General features: G+C 35.4%; 1 protein-coding gene across 1 annotated transcript in view; it reads left to right on the top strand.

The window, feature by feature from the left end:
• The first annotated feature begins 9040 nt into the window (after positions 1 to 9040).
• Positions 9041 to 26913, top strand: part of LOC145660594 (uncharacterized) — a 33099-nt gene continuing 15226 nt past the window's right edge. Inside the window, exons 1-2 of the mRNA XM_081725850.1 lie at positions 9041 to 9222; positions 26271 to 26753. Of these exons, the coding sequence (XP_081581976.1) occupies positions 9193 to 9222; positions 26271 to 26753 (513 nt within the window). The 5' untranslated portion in view covers positions 9041 to 9192. The remainder of the gene's footprint in view (positions 9223 to 26270; positions 26754 to 26913) is intronic.

The following is a 26913-nucleotide window of genomic DNA, read 5'->3' as shown; positions in this document are numbered from 1 at the left end:
TGACCAATTTGGCCCTGAGACAAGATAGCTCCAATTGCGACTTCTGAGGCGTCACAGGTAATAATAAAGGGACGGCTCATGTCAGGATATTGAAGGAGAGGTGGTGATGTCAATTTTTCCTTCAAAGTTTGGAACGCTAGTTCTTGTTTGGTTTCCCACTTGAATGGAACATCTTTCTTTAACAAAAGAGTGAGAGGTTTGGCTATATTGCTATAGCCTTCAATAAATCTACGGTAATAAGAACTTAATCCTAAAAATCCACGCAATTGCTTGACATTTTTCGGATGCGGAAAATGTAACACTTTCTCAATTAAGCGAGGGTCTGGCTTCAGACCTTGATCTGTTATTTGATGCCCTAAATATGTTACTTCTTTTCTAAGAAATTCACACTTATCAGGCTGAAGTTTGAGGTTGTAGGTTCGAAACCTATCAAATACAAGTTTCAATCTTGACATATGGTCCTTTAAGTCTCTACTATAGATACAACAATCGTCTAAATACGAAAAACACTTTAATCCTTGCAATCCGGATAGAACAATATTCATCATTCTCTGAAATGTTGCGGGGGCACCGCATAATCCAAAGCTCATGCGATTATACTCGTAATGACCATATGGTGTACTGAAGGCGGTCTTACTACGGTCTTCAGGTTTAATTCTAATCTGTTGGTACGAACTGGCTAAATCCAAGGTCGTAAAGTATTTCGATTGCCCTAACTGATCCAGTATTTCTGTAATATTCGGTAAAGGAAAGCTATCTCCAATAGTAATCTGATTAAGCCTACGAAAATCTAAACATATACGAATCTTAGGTTTGCCTGATGCGTCCATCTTTTTCGGCACTATTAATATTGGAAAATTCCAAGGACTCTTCCTTGGGGAAATTATACCTTCATCTAACATCTTGTCGATTTGATTTTGTACTTCTGCCTTATGTACCTCGGGAATACGGTACGGTTTCTGAGTCACGACTGTACCTCGTTTGTCGGGATGAATGGGGATGCTATGTTCAATCACATCAGTATAGGAGAGTTTGTCTCCCTCTAAATAAAATAAATCATGATATTCTTCACAATGCGACAGTATTAACGCTTTCTCTTCTGGATTCAAATGGTCTAATCGCAAGTTCTGCCTAAGTAATTCTAAACGCGATTTTAATCCTTTAGTTTGACTTGCATTGTCAGATTTGCTCAATGCATAAACACTATGAGATTTTGTCATATCAAGAAGTGGTTCAAAATCTAAAGAGATTGGAGGAATTTGTACGTCTACCTCATTTTCAGTCAAATTCAAAATGCTAGTAACACATTTGTTATCGGATGCTTTAACTATAGCGTCTGGCAGGGATACACCGTCTGCCAAAGTACGTTTGGACAAAAATCCTATCCCATTATTTTCAGTCTTAACTTCAATTAGCTTTTCAGTACGTGCTGGGATCTTTACTTTAGTTCCTACATCAATTTTCAATTCAGCTTGTCCGTCATACGAAATTACACAATGATGTTCAAGAAGAAAATCTCTGCCTATTATACCGGCTACATTAGGAGGTAATAAGTCACTACGCATTACATGAAAAGTATGAGTCACTCTGTTCTTGCCTATTTCTAATCTAAGATCTAATGTACCTAAAGTATGGGCATGAAAATTATTGAATCCATGCACTGGGGTGGAGTCACATCTATGTATCTTTCTTAACATTGACTCACGTAAATGGCTATACTTAATAAGTGATAGATCTGAGCCTGAATCTAATAACATTTCGTAATTCTTATTTAAATCCATCATTCGTACTTTAATTTTACCCTTTTCATCGATTATACTCTTAGTGGAACATTCGCATAATTGTGCGTAACGTCCAATTGTATCAGACTTAACAGAATTTCGATCAGGTTTCTGAGGTGGGGACACCTTCGTACAATTATCACTCGTTTGTTCAGTGGAACAAAGGAAAATCTTCTTAACATTATCATTTTGATTTCTATTATTATCAAAACGTTTCTCTAATTTAACTCTGGAGGAGTTGTGTCTCGATAAACAACATAAAGACTTATTCTTGCTACAAGATTTTGGCTTGGTGCTGTGGTCAGCACGGCATTTCTCTTTCAATTCACAATCATGCGTGTCAACGACGGGATGACGACGCGGTGAAACATTATTCGGTTTTGGTCGCGGAGAAAGTTTGCGCGGTGTACGGCGCTGGGGACACACATACACTTGGCGACGCGGCGAAGGACTATGCGCTGGGCGTTGCTGAGTGCGACGCGGAGAATGACTATGCGATCGGCGACGCTGAGTGCGACGCGGAGAATGAGTACACGCTGAGCGATGACACTGAGGATGGCGCGGAGAAGAATCTCGGGCTGGGCGACGCTGAATGCGATGCGGAGAACGACTTCGCGTTTTGCGGCAACGAGAACTACGCGGAGAAGGACTGCGCGTTTGTCGGTGATGAGAACAACGCGGAGAACTTGTGTTCTTTCGGGTACAAACATGGATACGTTTCTTAGCACAAGTATGGGTACGCTTTTCACGACAATGATATGAGTGTGTACAACGTAAAGCACAACAAGAATTGGAATCCTCAAATTCATCACTATTTTCACTACAATGTTTATCATGCGGTTCTTCATGCGAGTCTACTGAATGATCACAATCTTCTAAACAATGAACCTTTTTCCTAAAATTTCTTCTATCCTTACGGGAATGAGAAGAGTTATGAGAATCTCTAGATTTACTTTCAGAATGCTTTTTCGGGAAAAATTTCCTATTTCCTTTCTTCTCTGACTTATGGTTATGATTTGAAGAATTTGCCCTATCTTCATTCTTAGAATCTAATGGCTTTCGTCTCTGAGACAATATGTGCGATTCTTCAACTAGAGCGAAATCTACTAATTGAGCGAAACTATCATCTTCTGTACTTTTACCACGAATTACTGTTTGAATGCGGGGATCGCTAATTCCCTGGACAAAAGATGCTTTTGTCAAATGATCAATAAGTGAATGAGCACCAGCTCTTTCAGTTTCACTACATATTTTCGAAGCAGCAGCTTTCAGATCAGCTCGAATTGTATCTAACTTGCTAGCCCATGAGCTAATACCCTCATTTTTGCCTTGCCTGGCAGAAAACAATAAACAAGCATAATAATCAATAGATCTATGTGTAGCATAATTCTCTTCTAAAATTGTCTTAACTGCTTCCCAAGTATCTACGTTCAATCTAACTAAAATACGATTTCTAGGTTCTCCTAAAATTTTCGACTTAATAAACTTCAATAATACAGGCTTATCACGGGGGTTAACTAACCCTTGAGCAATTTCACAACTATCAATAAATTGCCTCAACTTAGAACGATCTCCTGTAAATGGTTCTGCAATAACCTGAATTGCCTGAGAAACTTTAACATATTCTGGCTGTACGTTACTTCCGTCAGCTTCTGCCATGATTAAAAATTCAAATTACGTTTCAACGTAGAAACAACAAATGAAATAAATGAATGAACCTCTTAGATTTGCGAAAACTTAAAGGTTTGAGCAATAATGGTTTCTGAGAGGAATTTCTCACTTAACCTAACTAAATCTAAATTTACGATGGGTTTATCACCTGTATGGGGCTTTAAATGCCTAATTTCAACACTAAAATGCACTGCACTTATTTAAACACTAATGAACTGAAATCACTAATGTGCGTCTGGCGTCACGATACAGTGAGCAGGATGTTTTGCTGATTGATGGCCAGTCAAACAACAAAAGCGTCCTTTTCCCTTTTTCGCTTCCGCCAAGGAGGATGGAATGAAAGTTTAACAGATGGAAAACTTTCAGCACACAATAAATATCACACATGCAAAATGCACATGCACAAAACACAGTTCACTTAAATAACAAACTGGTATCAAAGTTTACGATGTCACGATTATTCCTGATATCCTAAGGCTGTGCAAAAAGTTCACGATATCCTAGGTTGTTCAAGATATCCTAGGTTGTTCAAGATATCCTAGATTGTTCAAGATATCCCACAAAGCTGACACCAAATTATGTGGCGGGCCGGCGGTATACGTTTGCGTAGACCGGCACCCACACAAGAGAGTTTTGTAATTTACCAAAATACTTCTAATTAGTCAACCAAAGTTTCTGCAAAACACCAACTATAACTCGAGCGGCAAAGTTATACTGGAAACAGGAACTCAGCTAACAAAACAGCCTGAAGAATCTTAGTATTACACGGTAGCGTTGGCCGTGGCCAAGACTTATCTTCTAATGGAAACAATGGAATCGTTATCCTGATTAAGGTTTGATAACCAACAATCCTTTGGGATATCTCTTGAAACAAAACTCGACAAATATGTTCCTTGCAGTAAGCCTGCAGTTTATTGGCTCTAAGCAAATTACAAGAACCAGAGCCGGGGCGATAGTGTAAGTACTGTGTCTATATATAAAAGAGTTTTAACTTACGTGGCGGCGTTCCAATAGGTAGTTAAAATATAACTCACTAAAAGTCACTGATAAAAAAAACAAACTTGACTGTAGCACTTTTCACAAATAAAACAAAACTGCACTAGACTGGGAGGGCACGAATCAGTCCTAGTGGGTAGGTAGGTAAGAGGTATACTATTTGATCTACCGGTCTGCGAACAGACATCAAATAGGGTAGGCTACCAGAGGTTAGGAACAGGTTACCGTTTGATCTACCGGTCTGCGAACAGACATCAAACAGGGTAGGTGTAAAGGTTACCGTTTGATCTACCGGTCTGCTAGGCAGACATCAAACAAAGTTGGTTACCAGAAGGAATTAAGGTTACCGTTTGATCTACCGGTCTGCGAACAGACATCAAACAAGGAAGGTGTAAGGGTTTACCGTTTGATCTACCGGTCTGCGAACAGACATCAAACAGGGAGTAACTATTTGATTACCCGTGCGTTTTAGGCCAGCTAAGCAATGAACTTAGAGTCTGTCAAAACACACATCAAATAGGGGTGCGACAGAACTTTAGCCGTCAACTTCCTAAGCTTGCCAGCAGTTTCTGGAGCGAGTCCGGGCTGAAGCGAAACTTGCGGAAGTAGATTGCCAAGTTCGGAAGGAAGTAACTTTAGCCGTCAGTTTCCTAAGCAGACCAGCAATTATGGGAGAACCCTGGCTGAGCCATCTTGCTTTCAGAAACAGATTGCCAAGTTACTGTGAGGATTAGGTAGGGTAGTACTTTGACCGTCAGTTTCCTAAGCCGACCAGCAATTATGGGAGAACCCTGGCTGAGCCATCGAGCTTTCGGAAACAGATTGCCAAGTACTGGGTAAACCAAGGTAGTGAGGTAGGTAACCAAGAGATTGAGTAGGCAGGCCTCCGTAGAGGCAGAGAGGTCGAAGGCAGAAGGATGGACAACTAGAGACTTCTTCGTGATAAGTTCCTGAACTGAGACGTACCTAACGAATTGCGTACTCCTCGTAGTCTGCACGTCTCTGAGGGGTTCAGGAGAGGGACGTTGTCCGACGAGAGAGCCCAAAACATGCGTTTTTAAGGGCCTCGGTCGGGGGTGCAACCGGCACCAATTTACGGTCTGTGTGCAAAATAGTGACGTGTGTAAACGTTGCACTAGGACCGTAAGGTCAGAGGTTGAGCATGCGTGGAGATCTAAAAAGTATCTAGGGCGGAGCCCGAGGGGGACCAGTATCCTGAAAAGAAAGATTATTGGCTTTGCACACGGTTTCGGGTGCAGATGACCTCGGAAGAGTTCCACTCTGAGGGGTGGAGCGACTAACTATTGGAACGAGCCATGCCATTAACATCTAGATTGGCTAGAACAAGGTGCCTTGGGCGGAGCCAGGCAAAAGATAAGATTTTGTGTGTGCGCATGCGTGTGCGTGTGATGTGTAGTCCTTGAGTTTAGGTGTGTGAGCCCCTTTCTCTGGAAGAATGATATTACATCGAGATATTACAGAGAATGGTACAAATAGTATCTTAAACTATAAACATATACTAAACATAAAAGATTTCAAGTAATAAACTTGAAAGGTTTTATACATAATGAACTCAAGACCCTTCAACAGTTTATCTTACTTGTTTTCGACCAAAGACACACATATATATTTAATGTTCTGAAGAACGAAAAAGAATCTTCTTTCAGAAGCAAAAATGACATTTTAAAGATACACAAACTATATGGGTTTTCTTAACAGTATTCTACCACTAATAATAATAATCTAACTTGTTAAAAGACTACATCAATATAGAAAAAAACTAAGCTTCTGTATCGAACCAGAAGGGGAGAATGTTTATCTTAACTGCTGTTGACCTACAGGTCAGAAAGGGGGAACTCGGTGAAGGCAGACAGGATGTCTGGTTTCCAGCTAGGAAAAAAAAGAACACTCAACACGAATTTGTATTTTAAAAGAAGTAAATGAAATACGAATTCTGTCGCAGTTTAAAAAAAATAAAAAAAAAGAAATAATTATTCGCAAAAATAGTTTGCGAATTTGCGGCCCCACTACAAATTATTTTATATTTTTATGAATTATTTAGGGTTTTTTCTCAGTCACACCAGGCAAATGCAGAGATTGCACCTTTAACATAGGTCCTGACCTGCACCTTTCCATATCCTTTCCACTCCTCTATCGCGACGCCTTAGATACCTAAACAACAAATCAAGTTCAAATTCAGCGTAAGCTGAAAGGAAGGCTGTCAGGTATCTGCTTGTATGTGGTTATAAGATTGGGGCGAGGGGGTGGAAATGAAAACGATTGAAAATGCGTTTACTAAATACAGTACTTGAACGGTTTGGATGAAGGGAAATTTTGTCCGGTAAAGGGAAATTCTGAAGCTTGTAAAGGGAAAACGCCTCTGGAAGAATTGGCATCACTGAGACGACAATATGAGACATGAGGCGTCAGGCGCCACTGAGATGAGGCGTACTTAACAGATTGGGCGATGAAACAAAATTGTGAAGAACCGAAAAATGAAACAAATAAATTAGCAAAAATGAGTAATGAGAGTGCAGAAGAAGAAAGTCAGGACTTAACTAATGATATTGAAAATATGGAAATAGAGAAGGCTAGGAAAAAGCTAAGAAGAGGAAAAGCAACAGGAACAGATGAGGTGTCAAATGAGATGTTAATAAACTTAGATAATAAATATTTGGAAAGTTTAAAGAATATTATGAATAATATACTTGAGTCAAGAACCATTCCTCCAAGTTGGAAGCAAACGAAGATTAAGTTAATATATAAAGGAAAAGGTAGAGATAAACATGATATAAAAAATTATAGACCAATAGCGATTACCAGCTGCGTATATAAGTTTTTTGCAATTATTCTAAGAGATAGGTTAATGAACTGGCTAGAGAAAAACAAAATTTTAAGTGAGTTACAGAATGGATTCAGAACAGATAGAAGAACAACAGATAACATCTACATTATAACACAACTGATAGAAATATGCAGAGAAAGAAAAGAAGATTTCATAGTAGCATTTATAGATATTGAAAAGGCGTATGATACAGTCAAGAGAAATATATTATGGGAAGTAATGGAAAACATAGGAATATCAAAGAAATTTATTATGCTCCTTAAGGAATTATATAAGAACAACAAATACAGATATGAAATGGGAAACGTAAAATCAAAATGGATAGAAAGTAATAAAGGTTTGAAACAAGGATGTCCTCTATCACCAGTTCTATTCCTCATATACATACATGAAGTGGAAGAAGCATTGATCAAAACAAACAGAGGGTTAGAATTAAGATTGCAAGGAAAAGAAAAAGTAAGAAAAATCCCTGGCACTCTATTTGCAGACGATGTGGCTCTGATGAGTAACAATATAGAAGATATTAAGGAAATGTTAGAAACAGTAGTTAGGAAAGGAGAAGAAATTGGTCTAAAAATAAATGAAGAAAAAAGCAAGTTCATGGTTTTTAGTGGAGACATAGAGAATAAAAATATACAAGCAGGAAACATAGAAATAAGCAGGACTGAAAAAATAGAATTTTTAGGAATCACACTTGAGGAAGGAGAACAATACTTAGTTGAACATGAAAAAAAACTGAAAAATAAAGTACAAAAATATACAGCAATTATAAAAAATAAAGCAATGTGGTCATACAATAGATATGAGGTATCAAGAATATTATGGAAACAAGTAGCAGTACCGGCGCTAACATATGCAAATGAAGTAATAACTTTAACGGAAAAAACCAGGAGTATTTTACAACAAGCACAAAATCAAATAGGAAGGTTTGCCCTAGGAGCAAATAAATTAAGTGCAAATGTAACAATAACAGGAGAAATGGGATGGAGTGATTTTGAAAAAAGAGAAGGTGTGAGTAAAGTAAAATATCTTGGAAGATTAAAATTTATGGAAGAAACAAGATTAGTAAAAGTGGTGCATGAGGCCACTAAACATATGAGAAAAGGGGAGAACACGAAATGGTTTAGGAGAGTTAGGAAATTAGAAAGAAAGTATGATCAAACTACCCGCTGGCATAGAGAAGAAAATTATAAAAATTGGGAAAAAATCACAGAAAAAACATTTAAAGAGAAAGCGCAGGAAAAGTGGTATGAAGAAGTTGTAAAGAAGAGCAGTTTAAAAGGAATATACACACATAAAAAGAGTTATGAGAAAATAAATTACATGAACAATGATTTAGGAAGCATTTTACTTTTCAAAGCCAGGTCAGGGAGCCTTGAAACAGGGGTAAGACTGAAAAAATTTAAAGAAGTGAATGAAAAATGTCAATTATGTTTTAAAGAAGATGAAACATTAGAACACATATTGCTAAAATGTGAAGAAACCCAAAAAATCAGGGAAAAATGGAAATGGATCGATGAAATGAAAGAGGAAGGAAATTTGGTTAAATTAGCTTGGAGGCTAGGCTTTAATGTAAATGGAAGGGAACTAAGTGAAAAAGAAATGGAAAAAACCAAAGAACTTCTTGAATTTTGGTGGAAAAAGAAAATGGAAAACGTTAAATGAAAAAAAAAAACAGTACTTACTTTTTTTTCTTTTTTTCCAGGATCCAAACTTCCGAAGAGAAGGAAGGAAAATACCTTGAACCTTGAACCTTGAACCTTGAGACAAGAAATGATGGGAGAAACGAGCGGAGGCACACAAATTATGAACAAGCAGCTATGGTTAAGCAAAAACAGAAGTACCAAAGCATAGGTGAAAAATGATGGTGAATCAGTGTAATTTACTCTTATAATATTGATGGTGCCAAACCTTCAAGTTACGAAAATAGTGAGTATTATGACGAAAAAGAAATTAAGATTATAGTAGATTATATAATGTGGTGCAGATTAGTAATACGGTAACACTTTAATTGTAAAATTTCAAGTACAAGCTTGTGATAATGCTGTAATGCCGGACCAGTTTTAGAAAATTTACCAGATGAATTGGAAAATTTAATTTGGTTTGTGAGAAAGAGTGAGTGAAAGTCAGGTGAGGGGAATAGTTAAGAATATACTTGTTTTTGATGTACGAGGTTAGAAAAGTACTGACTGATTTTGTACTAACTAAACTTTTTATGTTTTTCAAACAACATTGTTATCCCTTTCAAAGTAGTTCCCTTGGGCAGCTATACACCGGCGGAGTCGTTGTTCACACTTTTGGTAGCAGCGCTGGAAGTCTTCAACTGGTATTGCTTTTAACTGGTCGGTCACAATCTTTTGAATGTTCTCCAGAGTTTCAAAATGACGTCTTTTAGGACATGTTTAAATTTCGGGAAAAGGAAGAAGTCAGAACGACATTTTGTACAGTGAATGTGTTTAAACTTAACTCTTCACTCATCATCCTTACTGTTAAACGACGGTCTGATCTCACAAGAGCCCTCACACGTTCAACGTATTCTAGGCCTTCCAAAAATGATTTGTGCCAGCGAAAAACTTGTGCTCTTGATAAGCAATGTTCCCCATAGGCCTATTTCAACTTTTCAAAAGTCACACTCGCAGATTCACCAAGTTTAACACACAACGTTGCACAAGTTTATGGCAAGGTTCTAGAACACAGGTTCCCCCTTCGTATTTAGCTGTGATAAAGAGAGAAAACAAGTGCCCTGCGGGGCTCTAACCCGCCTTCACTCGCTTAAGCTCGTCAGCAATACTGTGTGAATTAAATATTAAAGTCTGGTACAGAAAGGAACCAACCTAGCTACTAATCTAGATAGGGGGACCTGTGTTCTAGACCCTTCTCCAAGTTTATTGCACAACGTTGCTCTAAATTCCGATGATCCATTTCTGTAGTACACAACAAAAGCACAACTTCACTGATGGCGCCGTCAAAAATAATGTGTTAGCTGTACGGAGTAGTAACTCGAACTGAGGAAGTGGAAGGGATAAACAAACCGCTCTAGCACAGGCCGGTAGACAACGTTGCCAGTCTCATTACATTTCTCACACACCTTGTAAGCGTCACTAAATGTGGAAGTAGAAAGGACTATTTGGCGGAGAGGTACCTTGTTTTGATTTATGGGAAAGGCAGTGTAGAAGTGGTGCGTAAATGACAGGATTCTGATATAATATCGTGTTTGAGTTTTATCAAGTTGTACAAAAATAAGAAGTGTTAGTTTTGAAATTGTGTGAAATGCATGGTCTACTAACAGCGTTTGCCCAAGTGGGCCCGTGAGTTTTTTCGGGTTGAACCCACCTGAAAAAAAAAAAAAAAAAACTTTAAAACCCACCCAGGTTTTCGAGTTTTTTAAAGTATATTAATAATATAACTAAAGTGATCACATTGAAAGTGATTTTTATCAGATTTTACACTTTCCTTGGGCGAATTAGATGCTTTCACGTTAAAGTATACAACATTGAACGTTAGACCTATATGCAAGTTCTGAATGCACTGAATGAATAAAAAGCTTACCTTAGCTTGAGAAAATTATAGAAAAAATTAATGTATGGATTGTGTTTATAGCCTATTTGAAGTAAAATATGGAATTTTATATTTTAGAAAATACTCTCCGTGAATAATGTGCTCGGCGACGCTGGGGGACGTTATCCCTCATACGATTGACGAGTTTAAAGCCATAAGTGCCTGTACCACCGGTAAATATGTAAATACTTAGTAAAAAAGTTAGTATTATATAATACATTTGATGGTAACACTAATATTCTTCAGTAAAATTTGGTTTTCCATCAACAGTACAGTAGTTTAGTTCAGTCATTAGTTGCTGCTCTTCAAATAAGCATTCTGTAGAATCAACAACAGCATAGCGGAAAAATTCTTGCCAAATTTAAGAAGCTTGCTCGGAGTTCCGACCGTACTTGTGGAAGTGTTGATGTACCGGTACAGTAAATCCCGTCGTGAAAGAAGTGCTCGGTAAATTCTCGGTAAGATTTTGAAACATTTACTTTATAAAATGTGAATTAACTCTTTGTTAATTGTTTTAAATTCATGTTCCGGAAAGAACCGTCTTGCTAGTTTTAGGGAAATTCCCGTAATAGAACGCGCAAAGTATCGGAAGTGAACTTCAACAATAAAACCATTTATTTTATAATACATGAATTATATCTTTGTTTTAAATTAATATATTTAGTATTCATATTTGGCGAACGTTACTAAGGCTCCTAGGATGACTCGATCTACATTTGTTCTTTCGGTCTTCTGAGTTTAAATTTTCAAGGTACAAGCTCGAGACACACTAAATTTCCTGTATAGATTTTGGTGGCATACCAACGTAAAATTTCAAAATGGCGGTCATTTTTTTTAATAGCGGGTATTCACGCTACAAAGCACAATTTTCGGTCTTTTAAATAGAATTTTTCAGAGTAGAAGCACGAGACACTCGGAATTAGCTGCATTTATATTTACCAACCAAGATAAGACAAAAAGTATAGACCATTCTGGGTGCACAAATGCTTCCTTTCGGAGTTATAGGCTGCCGAAAATATGAAAAAATGGAATTTAAAGGTTCATAGCTCCAAAATTATGGGACCTCCGTAGTCGGGTCAAGACTTCACTTAGGAACTAGTATGTGCTGTATTAAAATATCCAAGTTTCAGAATCCTAAAGTACTCACGAGGAAATTTTTATAAAGGGAATTTGGCTACGGGCATATAATTTGAAGTACTCTCCACTATCTCTATACAAATTGGTCGGAAGTGCCACAGGATTCTGAAACATGGATATTTGGATAGAGCACATACTAGTTCCTAAGTGAAGTCTTGACTCGACTACGGTAGATCCCATAGTTTTGGAGTTATGGATCTTTAAAGTGCATTTTTTCCATGTTTTTGGCAGGCTGTAACTCCGAAATGACGGATTTCTGCACCCAGGTTGGTCTATACCTTTTGTCTTATCTTCATGTCAGGAATTACCTCCCAAACGTTTGTCGGTGTTGTTTTGAAACACCCTGTATATATATATATTGGCGGCAATCCACCGTAAAATTTCAAAATGGCGGCCATTTTTTCAAAACAGTAGTGAATAGAAAATTTTTTCAAGTTGCGACAATGATAGTCTTGAAATATAAATCACATTTTAACACTTTTATCCCAAAGACATGGAAATATTTCGAAGAAACCCAAAAACCCCTATGGACCCAGGTGGGTTGGGTTTAAGAAAAAAACGTTTTTTCAAACCCTAGTGTAGTGTCACTGCAAATAAGCGATCTGATTGGTTTGATTGGTTAAGAAATAATTTTTATTGTTGGTTAAATACTTTTCTAAATTATCTAGTGCTACTCTAAATCCACATTTCTGCACTACTTCTTGGACCGATATGAAAATTCAGACCAAATTGGTAGTGATATCCAATTGTTCATTTTTGGTTCCTTTTCCGTGTCCTTCCCTCTTACTCTTGTAGACTTTTAATGCGTATGTTTTTATTTATTTGTTTAAAATTGATCTGGATTAACCATTTTGTGTGTTTAAATCATAAACTGTATTTATTTGGTATTGGATGTTATTTTCTTGAGATACAGTAGAACTCCTCTCGTCTGCCACTCCTGTTGATCCGACCGTGCTCGAGCAACACCACCTAGATTTGAGAAGGCCAGAGTGCTGGATTCGGAGGAGCTTGTGACGTCAGCACAAGTCGTCTGGTCCAGAAATCTCAAACTTCGCTGTCACCCTTGCTGTCATCCTCCCTCTGTTGTGGGAGGTGTTGGTATAGTTATTTATTGCGCGTCTCCCCAAAGGAAATTCCTTTTCTCTCGGACTTGCCAGAGTTTCTTTAGCTGTTAATGAGTGTTGTGATTTTTGTTACGTGCACTGTTTTTCTTATGCGTGTAGTTATGTGCTGAAATATTCTATATATTAATTGTGGATATATTCTGTACATGTAAAGGTTTACCGTTGTGTAGTGAGGAATGTTATTTTGTTAATTAAATATGCCTCATAGATGTGTTGTGCCTCTCTGTAATGGAAACTACGACAACGGGCCAAAGGTTCACGTTTTTAAGTTTCCAGAAGAAGAAAGCCTCAAAACAAAGTGGATAAATGCGATTAAGAGGGAAGGTTTTACACCTTCAAAGCACTCCAGGGTAAGTAACAGTATATTCTTCGTTTATAGTACTAAATATTATTAAGTCTATTATGTCGCAGTGGCGTCGCCAGAAGTTGAGCATTGGAGACTGGAGAAAGTCTAGTAATATAGGCGCTGCCCATTTAGTTGTATCCAATTAATCTATCCGTTTCTTCTTCTATTATTATTATTACCTGAATATTGTAAATATTAAACATTTTCTCTTCTGTCCATTTTAGTCGAAGTTCCCTCCACGTTATGCTGATCTGAGAACAATGTTAAAATTTGCAGGAAAAAACTACAAATTTACCATACGAATTAAAATCGTACAAGCTGTTAATCAAATTAGAATAGATAAACTTACTTTGACATTTTTACCCATACAAATTAATACTTTTCAGATTACTAAAAATAAATCGAAAGACTTTTCATTTTAGTGCATAGCTTAATACTTAGGTAAATATTGCTATGAAGTCAGTTTGTTAGGGCTTGTGGCCTCTAAAAGTGTCTGGCGACGCCACTATTGTTTTGTAATAATACTTAAAACCCATCATCTCTGAAGGAAAAATAGTTTTAAGTTTATTTTTCCCCTTTTTGCAATATTCACTCTTAAGAAATTGAACTTCGCTCTACAACTACTTGCAGCCTCATTTGTATTGCTTTGAATATTTGTAAGAACTATGGTGCTGAAAGAGGCATTGTTTGATTGTGAACTCAAAAATAAGCGATAGTTGAAATATAGTCCTGCTATACAGTAATCTAAGTTATTTGAAATTATTTAATATACATAATAATTTACATTAATTGCTCCTTTATCTCCGTAATTTTATACCTTTGAGTGGCATGAAAGATGAGGTATTACCACCACGAAAATGGGAAAACTAAAGAAAGAATTACCATTAATAGTGTTTCCTTGTTGCTTCTTCCGAATCTACTTGATGATTTATATTCTGTCATTAAAATAATAATAATAATAATAATAATAATAATAATAATAATAATAATAATAATAATAATAATTGGGGGCACGTTGGCTCAGTGGTAGAGCGTTCACCTCCGGTACTTGGGATCCCTGGTTCGATTCCAGCTCGCGCCGTGTGGACTTTGTGGTGTACAAACATCGTGCTCGTTGGTTTTTTCGTTGTTCACTTTCTTCATTCCACCATTTCATTCATTTCTCATCTTCACCGTCTCGTTTAGCCTAGCCGCCATAACCGTAGGACGTAAAACTTAAACATTTCATTTCATAATAATAATAATAGCTAATAGTTGCAAGTAATTTCTTCAGTATTTCTCGCATTTGTTACATATTGTTATTAATTTGGACAGTAAATTGAAAAGTTACCTGATTGGAGTTTACGTCCACTTTTTTCTTCACGCTGGGGCTATATGAGACGGAATCAACTATTTAAAGTTCGATTCAAACTACTACTCGGTACTGAATCCAAAGCAAATACCATCACTGGGAATCGAATCAGGAGCACACACGTCAGCCACTTGGTTACAAAGCGGCATTTCCCAGAAGTTAGAGATCTTGTTTTGATTGAAAGTAGCATTAGAAATATGCCATTTAGAGTCAGGGAACTACCCCTTAACTCACATAAAAAGGATCGTTAGTGGAAAATACAATAAATGAGAAGATGCAGATACAGCGATGCTGGAAGTTTCTAAGACCTACTGACAATGCACTTCAAAACTACAGCAAATGTGTTTTTCAATATAGGCCTTGTATTTAGTATTTATTCAAAGAGCAGGAATTTTTATAACAAATATACTTTCATCATGGTGTATTTGTGCTCCTTTTCGGACTGCTATGCAAACTGACGGTAAAAATCCCGCTACCACGTTTTCTCATCAGCCCCACCATTTTAAATTTATTCATATAAAATATATTGTTTGTGTTTAAATAAGTATATGGGTCTCAAAAATTGCGTAAATTCCAGAATCTCCGCAGAATCTTGAACGCTACTACTTGAGAAGTATGTATATACTTAGGTAAAATTAAATGTTTCCTACTTCCAGGTATGTGAAAAACATTTTCGAGAATGTGACATTGACCGGGAAACAACAGAATTTGATCCCAAAACAGGGATGAAGATAACAGCTCCACTTTCCCGTCCAAGATTAAAGAAAGATGCAGTACCATCACGAATTCAAGGTGCACCTTTTTACTTAAGCACTCAGAAAATACGTAGGGAGAGCAGAGAAAGTAAAAGGGCCCGAATAGAAAATCAGCATGTGCAGGAAGCTATTGCTCATAGCTTACATTCGGAAGAAGAATATTGGAAATCGAACATTTTTTCATCTGTTCAGGAAATGCAGGAGAAACTGAAAGAAAAATCTTTGCCACAAGGTTGGGATGTTGTTTTTAAAGAAGAGCTGGCAATTTTTATGCTAGTTGAAACTGTCAGTGTCCCTACAATAGTTTTTGCTGTGACTATTGATAAAAATTTGAACTGTTCTGGCTATTACAGGGGATCGGAATTGCAATGTATTGGTGACTTATCATTTCCTTCCCGTATTGAAAATATCAATAATTTGTTCACGACAATGACCGAAATTCAGAAACTAGAAAATGTTGATCCTGGAAGCAATATTGAACATAAAATTAAAGTAATACAGTCACTTTTACAAAAAGTAAAACACATTGTTGGAGACGAAAAAAAAGGAGTGCTGAACTTCATTTCTGAACAGCTTGAAAATTTGTTTGTCTCAAGATTCAGAGTTAAATATTCTCCACTCTTATTAATTTTATATAGCATCTTGTATTCCATTTCTCCCCATGCTTATCGTTTTTTACGGAGCGCCGGAATTGTAATTATTCCCCACCATAAAACAATTCAGAACATATGCTCGAATCTAAACTGTAACCCACAAAATGAACAATCGTCAAATTTTCTTAAATATATTAGAGACAAATTTCAGTTTGTGGGGACAAATGATAGAACAGTGATAATGTTGATGGATGAAATCCATTTGAAAGCTTTCTTCGATTATAAGGGGGGAAATATAGTTGGGGCTTCATTTGATAGTGTTTTAGCAGCAACATCTGCTTATGTGTTTATGATAAAAAGTTTGTTATCATCGTATTCTGATGTGATTCACATTCTTCCTGTAAGAAACTTTACAGCTAACTTACTGCATAACATGATAAAAAAGCTGATCACAGGTTTGGAAGACATTGGGTTTAAAGTGATTGCTGTAGCTAGTGACAATAATTCAATTAATAGAAAAGCAATGTCATTTTTCTCCAATGAATCAAAAGTTAGTATTGTATTCCCACATCCTTGCGACTTTTCAAGACCATTATTTTTTGTTATAGATGCTGTGCATATTTTAAAGTGTATAAGAAACAACTGGTTAAATAAGAAAAATGTTGGACAGTCCATGCTTTACCCTAAATTTGATTCATCAGTAGATAATATTACTTTGGAAACTGCATCTTTTCAAGCACTCACAAAAATGTTTGAAATAGAACATGATAATTTGCTCAAATATGGGCGTGGACTGACTTTGAAAGCATTATGTCCTTCAAATTTGGAGAAACAGAATGTAAAATTTGTTCTCCAAATTTTTAACAACTTCGTTATTGAAGGATTATTAGAAATTGGGAAGAAACACAAAATTTTGAACTTTCAAGGGACAGCAGAATACATAAAACTGATTTCTCGTTGGTGGGACATAGTTAACGTTAAGACACCATTCAAAGGAAAAAGACTCAGAAATGCTTCAATGGAACCATTAGGTCCCCCTGAAACAGACCCAAACATTATGTTTTTACATCAGTTCCTAGATTGGCTCGAGTTGTGGGAAAAGGTTGACATTACTGAGGGGAAACTGTCAAAAGAAACCCACAACGCATTGAAGCACACAACGTATTGTTTAATAGAAATGGCGAGATATTGTATTTGTGAACTAGGAATGAAATATTTCCTTCCAGGACAAGTGCAAACAGATGAACTGGAAGCAAGATTTGGAAAATATAGACAACTTGCTGGTTCACAATACAATATCTCAATAAGACAAGTTTTTGAAGCAGAATCAAAACTCAGAACTCAGTCATTGCTACCGCTATCGCTGTCTTCAAGCGTGTTTGGAAATGTTCCCATCGAGGCTTTTGACACGAGTGATGAGGAAAATCTCGTATCTGAGCCTGAACTGGATGATTTGTCCGAGGGACAAACATCTATTTCAATACACGTACAAGAATCAGACTTTACTGAGGTAGAACATATTGTTCCAGTTCTCACATATCTGGCTGGTTATTGCTGTTATTCAGTGCTTAAAAAAATACGGTGCGATGCATGCAAATGCTCTGTCACGTTAGACAAATCTTTAACTGCAAATGAAACTGCATACAGATTTGTGAGAAACATGGATAGAGGAGGGTTGTTGTGTCCACATCCGGATGTTGTAACAGCAGTGACTTTTACATACATCGTAGCAAAGAAGTTAATAGAATCCCACAATGAACAACAATTTCTGCGATGCAAAAATCAAAGACAAGAACTGATGAACAAAACACTAGGTGTCATGGATGACAATGATTTTTACCTTGGAGTTAATTATGCTTGTAAAGATCATAACGTATACTTGTTCTTTCAAAATATCATTAAGTGTGCAACAAACACATTGTTAAAGAATTATTGCATAAAAGTGAACAACAATTTGAACACATCCAAAGTAAAGAACAGAAAATTTCAAACTTTGGTGAACTGAAGCTCTGTAAATTGCATGTAAATAATATACTTATATACTGCTGTGTGTATATAGAGTCCTTTAAGGTGTATTCATTTTAAGTATGAAAAAATCTTTAAAATATAATTGAATCAGTCTTTTGAAAAATCCAACTTGTTCCTACAATATAACAAAATCTTTCGCGAAACAAGGTTTCAGGTTCAACATTCACTATTGTAAAGCTTATTTATTATTTATTCCTTCGTGAATCGTGCCATAAATTTATTTTGTTTAGGAACATTTCTATATAAAAGCTTTCTTCTTCTTCTTCTTCTTCTTTTTTTTTTTTTTTTTTTTTTTAAGAAAACTGTTTACGAAGTTACTGCTTTTATCATAGTTACCTTCGATTCATGGTTCATACATCATTGTTTTCAGAATGAATCAGTTTTCGAACAATACCACACAATCATGCCTTGTGAATGCAAGAATCGTAGAAATTCGCCAGAAAAATTCCCGAAAAATATTTTTTAGGCTCTATTAGTGAGGAAACCAAGTACTGATACCTGAATAAAAAGTACCTCAAAAAACATTTCCTGTCTTAGGCTATATTTTTACCGATTTTCACTGGAGTACTGTTAGTAGGCATGGAAATAGAAGAGAAAGTACGGTGGTTCACGTGAGGAGTCTATGGTTCGGTCCCACGACAAGTGAGTTTATGGAGGATAACATCGTTTTGGTGGGTTTTCTCGGCTTTCTCCCGTTTCCTCCCACTCTCTCATTCCACCATTTTTCATAACCATTTAATTTATTAATCATTCATCTTTATCCTAGAGAGCATAATTAAGGATTTTACTTCATTTCATGAAGAAAGAAGAAATATTACAACATGTTAGAATATAGAAAAATCATTAGAAGCTCATGCTCGTACCCTGATTTCCTTAGATTCGTAGTTCATACGTCACAGTCTTCACAATTAAACAGATTTGCCAATGATATCACACGTATACATCACAGTTGGTAAATTCAGCAGAAATTTGAAAAAATTTCCCGAAATTTTTTTGAGAGAGTATTTTTTAAATCTGCATGCACTCTCTTTAAATCTGCATATATATAATGTCACATTTCATTAACATAGATTAGTACATCTGAATATGTAGATATTTTTTGAACCAAGAGCAACAATTTGTGTAGGAAATATTACTTTTTGAGAGAGATGGAAGGGATTTTTTTTTTTTTTTTTTTTTTTTTTTGTAAACTTTGTTCGTAACCTTATGAGTAATGTGAATGCGCAAAATGAACAATGTAATTAAGTACATATGAATGCCAGTTAAATGGTAATACTTGGCCATGGTCATATACTGCATCAGTGACTTAAAAGAATTTTAAGAAACTACATCTTCCTTTCTTTCTTTTTGAACACGTAGTGTTTCAAAAGATTGATTCAGTTACAATATAACACGAAAACTTTGTATATGTTATTTTCTTTGTAATACACACAATGAGAGTAAATACGCTATGGTACTTCTTGTAATTTTCTTTTATATTACCACATTTGTTGTACATTTAAAAAAAAATACTTGATAACAATTTACTGTTGTGTTACAGCGTATCATGATTATTCTGTACTTTATTATGTTATATATTGCTTTTATTTTCAATTCTTCTATTTAAAGTAGTTTATATCGCAAATATTTGAACATTAGAGTATGTATATAAGTAATTTTATAAAGTCAATGCTAATTCCAGAAATTGTTACAAATATAACTCCTTGAAATTGATGGAATATATGTTCAATAGAATTTACCGAATTTTGAATCAAATTTATTTGTAAACAACAACAAATATGAGCTGTAAGTATGCAAATGTGTAATTCTGATTGCGGATTGAGGTTGCTAGTGCTATTGACAACATACTGTACAATCTTAATTCCATGCAATGCTGAAAAAATCCAAAATTGACTTAATATCACTTATCTAGGTACTTTAAATATTGTTCAATTTGTATTATATGCCAATATTACCCATTTAGTTTAAAATATTTGATATGTCTATGATAACACTAGTTATACTCTAAATTTAAGATTAAACAGTAATCGTATATTTTTAATTGTGAGACAGAAGTGTTGGCAAAACCAAACTATTTTGATTTGTATGAGTACTATGACATAAGTTCTTTTCCTTTTACGTACATACAACAAATATGTAGCGGTGGTTAATAAGTCTACTTACAAGTAGGATATTACATGGTGCCATTGGACAGCCCATTGGCCTTCTCTCTGGGTGGTATTGACTAACCACACATTATTCAATTAGAATCCATTTAGCTGACTGCAGCTCTTATTTGGAAATTAAATCATTATACCTAAATATGATTGGAAGAAATGTACTGCAATCATAACGTTCAACATCAATTTATAATATTCAAACATTATAGGGCTTTAAATGTATGAATAGAATACCAAATTTAGGTTTACCTGATGTAATAATAACATTCCATATATTTCTTTATATTTATTTCATCGGAATTGATATTAATGGAACTAAAACGAAAAGTAAGCGAAAAATTCCAATTACATAAGACTGATCAAATATAAGTAATAGTGATTCTCTTCAATAGCATTTTTTCATTGGTTTATGTTTTTCGAAATAACTTGAAACTAGGAATGGAAGAAAGTTTCAAAGAGATCAAACACATATAAGAAATAATATTGTAACAAGAGAATACAGTCTTGATTTTGGTTTATGAAGAGTGTTGTTAAATTTTCCTATGATCTTCTCAGAAAATGACGATATTTTTATTGTCGGAAATATTGTCTATGTGTTGTATTAATACATGTATCTAAAATTGTGTAAGTATGCATTTGAACAATGTTGAATTTTGTTAAAAGTATAGAATGTGTTAACAACAGACCCTTTCTCCAAAGTGTATGTCGTCTCTTACCGTAATTGATATTCATAATATTAATTAACAATGTTGAAAATTGCCGTGACTATTAATGCAGAAAATGAACTAGTGCAGGTACAAAATAGTAAAATATTTTATTCTTTTGCATGAAAATTGAAAAGAAAAAGAATGGTTTGAAGCGCTTGCTTGGTATAAAATTGCAAACCATTCCTCAATAAAACTGACTTACAAAAATTTAATTCACCTTGTTAGGGGTCGTAATGCTTTAATTTCTTACTTAATTTCAAGTAGCATGTATTTTTTGTGATGTACCTTAATTACAATAGGTGTTTTGATCTTTCTCTTTAATTTAGTAAATCATCCATTTGTACTATATTTGATTATGAATATTGTGATTGAGTCATAAATGTTAATCGAGGAACGTGAAGTCATGATACTAACTTTCGCTTGCACTAACGATACTTTTATGCTTATAACAGAACAATAAACTTTTTGGGGAATGTACAGTAATATTGACTAGAAAACAATAGTAACTTATTTGTCGCAACATGGCAAAAGTTCTTTGCTTTCTCTAATTTCTTTCCTTTTCAGGGATTTAAGTCACAATATTGCTGATGCATCTTCTTATTAGGCATATACGTATGTAGTTTAAGAAAGAACACGTAAAAGAGCACAAATAGAGCAAGAGTGCTGCGTAATACTAAATTGTAATTTCCCATTTCTGAAAGCTATGAAGTTCGTAGCACTCGAGAACTCCTCTACTCAGCTGGTAAGACCACTGCTGTGACGTCACTGTAGCAGCCATCTGGCCTTCTCAAATCTAGGTGGTGTTGGCTCGAGCCGAACTTGTCCCGATTCATCGGTAACTCACGAGGCCCATTGTCTTTGACTGCCGTTGTGGTATTATTGTTTACTTGCTGTTACCGCATATCCGCTTTAGTGCTCCGTTATTTCTTGTATAGTTTCTTTCGTTGTCCGTGTTTTCTGTACCATATCGTGCAGTTTTTAGTGCTTACTATTCGTTGGTTTTACAGCAGTGTTCTTCTGTGTTCGTTACAGTCAGGGTTGGCAAAAACCATTTTTTTATTGAAAATTTTTTTTTTTTTTTTTTTTTGTTTAAGTGATTTGCTCTATGTATTTATATTACATATGGACAGTAATAAGTTTGTTTCGCCTTGGTGTTATTATGCAACAACGGGGTTATTCTAGAAGAGGTCACATAAGCTTAAAGCGGAATCAATTGGCCACAATTGCGATGAGTCTGCCGACTCGCTCACTAAGATTCCTGATAAAAATATGTTGTGCTACTAATCTTTACATACTTGTTAATATAATTGTCAAGAGTCATTTCAGAAGGACAAAAAGATAAACAGTTGCGCAAATGAAACCATTATACAGAATTATATATAAATCGGAAAACTCCCGCCTTCAAATAAATAAGGAAAAGTCCCGTTATTGCTTGGCATATAAAATTTTATGGTCAGCGTATCATAATCAGTACGCTAAAACTGAGGTATTGAATTTAATAATTAGATATCCTTCAATTAACTTAAAACTGAAAGTCCAATCCAAGCTAATGTTGGAAGCTACCTAGGCAGTCGATAATTTTTTGTTAATTCTATAAATATGTTTAAGCAACTTATATATCTATAAATATATATAAGACTTCTTTATAAAACAACAGGCATTCAGGCATACAATTTAGTTTCGTTTCGTGTGTTAGGCTTAATATGTTTATGTAATACCGAGGTAAGAAGAAGACCGGGACAGGACGTTTTGGCGCCGGACGTTTGGGCGCAAAGCCGTTTAGGCGCCAGACGTTTGGGCGCGAGGTACATAGTAAAAATCACAATTTACGACATATAAAGTAAGCTAGGCACTGAAAACTAAGCGCCAATCAAGATATATATATTTCCTACACTTCTATCTTTATCTTACCTCACTTATCTGTATATTTTCTATCTTATTTATTCATCTAAATTAAATAGTTTAATGCGTTTCTGGCATTGGTTGCCTAACCTCGTCATGGATTGATTTTTCGCTTGTTCACGATTCTTGTACTTCTGATCTAATGTTGATCTAATTTTTGTAATATATAAGAAAGCTAGGAAATGAAGGAATCAGACGAAGTGTTAATAATTTTCTTAATGTTAAATAAAACATATTGCTTTAATTTTTGTATTTTTTTAAAGAAAGTTAATAATTACATATTTATGAATATTAAAATTTGTTTTCTTTCGTATTACGTTTGCCAAACTCTTCTCTTCCTTAATTCCAATAAAGAACTACCAATAAAAGATTTCAGCGTAGTCGCTAACACTCTCGCCTTCGGTGCGATCGGTCCCGGGTTCGATTCCCGGTGGGGGCACTCGGTCGAAAAAGTGTAACACGCTCTTTCAGGCCAGCCACCCTGAATGAGGTTTTCCTGGGTTTTCTTCATTCACATCAGGCAAATGCCGGGGTGGTACCTAATTTATAGGTCCAGGCCGCTTCCTTCCTTCCCCAATCCTTTCTTCCTTCCCTTTCCCCGGATAGTGTGCTCCCTCAAACGTGACGGGCTAAATGGCCTTAGATGCCGAGAGCCCAGAAATCTAAAAATCCTATATCCTAATCGAGTTGAGGGAAAGATATTTTGCATACATGGTGTCTAAGACATATTTCGCATACAGGATGTCTAACACATTGAGTTTAGGAATTGTAGTATGCCGTATTTCTGGTATCACTTTTTTTATTAACATTCCAATATAAAAATCAAAACTTAACACACATTTTTTTCGTCCCATTGTGAGCATTTAATCTGCATTAAAGAAAGTGGCGAAAGAAAAAAAACAAAACGATTTCAAAGTGAAAATAATAGTTAAGTGTACATATATTGGTCATTTAGCCACTAGAAATGTGTTTGACATTCACACTTATTGCGTAACTACAGTAGAAGGCCTGCTTTAACTTTTTTAATGGAATAGGCTCACTATGTATGTAATGCAGTCAATCATATGTAGTCTGGTCTACTTACATTTGGCTTGAAAAGTTATCAAATAAAAAGCACACTTAACTTTCGTTGAAACTTAAATTTACAAAATTTAATTGTTAATTCAGTTTTTATAATTTTGAAATTCCAGTATTTCTAGTATGTAAAACAAAATCCAGTATAATTCAAGGACTTCCACTACAGTAGACACCTTGTGATATCTTGATTCGAACTTAGTACTCAGCGCCTAACATAACGACTTTTTAACTCGCGCCCAAACGTCCAGTGCCCAAACGGCGGGGCCCAAACGTCCGCGCCCAAACGGCGGCACCCAAACGTCATGTACCGAAGAAGACACATCCGAACCGCTACTTGATTTACACTTGAAAGAAGGGTTATGGTTGGACCGAGAATTGAACATGGGACGCCTTGATTAAAAGGTGAAATGTGGAAACGCCGTGATATGTAAAAGCGTCACCGTGAAGTTCATACGATTTAAAGCATTTTTCGTTCTTTTTTTTTTTTTTTTTTTTTTGCTGGTTTAAACTTAAAAAAAAAAAAAACAGCTGGTTTAAACCCTTCTTTTTTTTTTTTTTTAAAAAAAAAAAAGCTGGTTTAAACCAGCGAACCCTGTTTACAGTACAGTGTTTTCTCAATATGTCAGGAGTGAAACGTAAACATTACGACAATAAATATTCCCTATTTTCTGATAATCCGACCTTTTTTTGCGTTCCGACCATACCCCCAGTCCCAAAGGTGACGGATTAGAGAAATTCTACTGTACTAGTGTATATAATCTAAGGAAAAACTTTATCCAACAAGTTTAAAGGTATGAGCTGATTTTTCATTTAGATAAAAATTTGACACTCTTTCTTCTCTGTAAGATTTATTCCCTAACCTGTAAGAAATTAATTTTATTTTGATCTTCCATTTCTGTTAGAAATTTTATGATTGTATGTATTTTGTTTAATTCGTCCAACACCATTTCCATTCCTTTATCATTTTTACAGAAAAGCAAGTTACTGTCGACGAAACTGCAATATTTTACATATTTAAGCGATTTTCCCGTCAGTATTTTGGCTTCATAGTGATTCATGACGATGTTGGCAAGCAGCAGTAAGAAGGGACTACTTATAGGCAGACCTTCTATTTGTTTATAATATGATTTAAATACACAAAATGATTATTCCACACCAACTATAAATAAGTGGCAAGCACAGGTTAAAAGTCTATGAGTAAGAGGGGAGAGGGGAAGGACAAGCAAAGGGAAGAAAAATGAACAATTGAATATTTTTACCAATCTAGCCTAAACTTTTCGTGTCGAATACAAAAGTGGTGGTTGAAAAATGTGGATTTAGAGTAGCAGTAAAGTCAGTTAGAAATTTAGAAAAGTATTTAATTAACTATAAAATTATTACTTAGACAACCAAGGCAATTAGGGCAATTACTCGGTAACATACCAATGTAAACATATTTATATAGGCATGAAAGAAATATATATATATATATATATATATATATATATATATATATATATATATATATAATATAGCTTCAATAATAAAAGAACAGCTGAGAGACTCAAAGGAGCAAAGTCTAGCAGTATCAGGCGTACATTCCATAAACAAGGTAAAAATACCTGCTTACAAATTGAAAGAATTACGCATAAATCATATTTTATTAGAACCTGGAATCCAGACATAAACCAAGATAGTGACGTATTAGATAAATAATGGGATTACGTAATTCAGTATACTAAACCATGGAATGAACACTGCCCAGGAAATAATACGTTACTCATTAACATAGATGGGGATTTCTTCAACTCATGAATACGAAATAGTTGGACTTAGGATGTGGCAACACTGCAAGAAATTGTCAAAAAATAGTGGGTGTTTCATGCTCAAGGTAATCATATTGTTTGCCGTTTTCTGTATTTGTACACAATACTGCAGGGTACTTATACAAATTTGAAGTAAGGACTCCCATCGTGTACTAAAAAATCTAAACAACAAGATAATGAACTAGAAGTGTTGTGTAACAATAGGAATGCAATCAAGTGGAATCTCAATTTTCGTTCCTTGTCCAAGGTAACAGCCAGCAGAAAAAAAAATGTAATAAGGTAAAATTTAGTTTATTTTACTTCGTTATTATTATGCATCAATATACAAGTACGTAAACAAAAAAGATGAATACGTTTCCTAAAATGTATTTTCATAAACTAACTAGTGGACATTATTGTTAATATTATTAAAATTGTTACTTTCTTTTATTTCAGATGTCTCTCTCAGACACTTTATCAGCTGAGCAACAAAGGGAGCATAATACAGTACCTAGGAACACGAAATGTCTCATATGCGATGATGTAGTAGGAACATCCGCACGTGGAAGTTTTAATATATTTAAAACTTGCATCAACAGATCTCAGAAGAGGTTTTTAGCTGATCAGCTCGCGATTGTCTTAAATTGTACGATAGAAAAGGATAACATTCATAGTTTCGTTATTTGTAAAAAGTGCTACAAGCTGCTTTCTGATATTGATGAATTGGAATTGAAACTAAATAGTCTAAAAAGGGAAGTCTCTCGCTTATATAAATTGACTTTGAGCCACCTGAATCATTCTGCCTTTCCATCTGTCAGTGATGGAGTTCCGCCTGATTCTAGTGAAACACAGAATTGTCTTTCGCTTGTGGAAGCAGATTATACTGAAAACGAAAATAAGGCAGCAGCAAGTGAAGCTACGAAGGATAATGTGTCGGAGGTAAGCGAAATTTCACTAAAACTTATGTTCCTATCTTCTTTCTTTTCTCTTTCGTCGATTCTATTTAGGTCCGAATATAAATAAGCAGACACTGACATTGAGTGAGCAATATACGTAATCCCAGAACAATTAACAATGCTGTCGTTATATAAATTTAATT

The sequence above is a fragment of the Thermobia domestica genome, chromosome 9 (assembly GCF_964235325.1).
Source record: "Thermobia domestica chromosome 9, izTheDome1.hap1.1, whole genome shotgun sequence".
NCBI classification, from domain to species: domain Eukaryota; kingdom Metazoa; phylum Arthropoda; class Insecta; order Zygentoma; family Lepismatidae; genus Thermobia; species Thermobia domestica.
The sequence above is the reverse complement of the archived record's forward strand: the minus strand, read 5'-3'. Positions and strand labels throughout refer to the sequence as shown.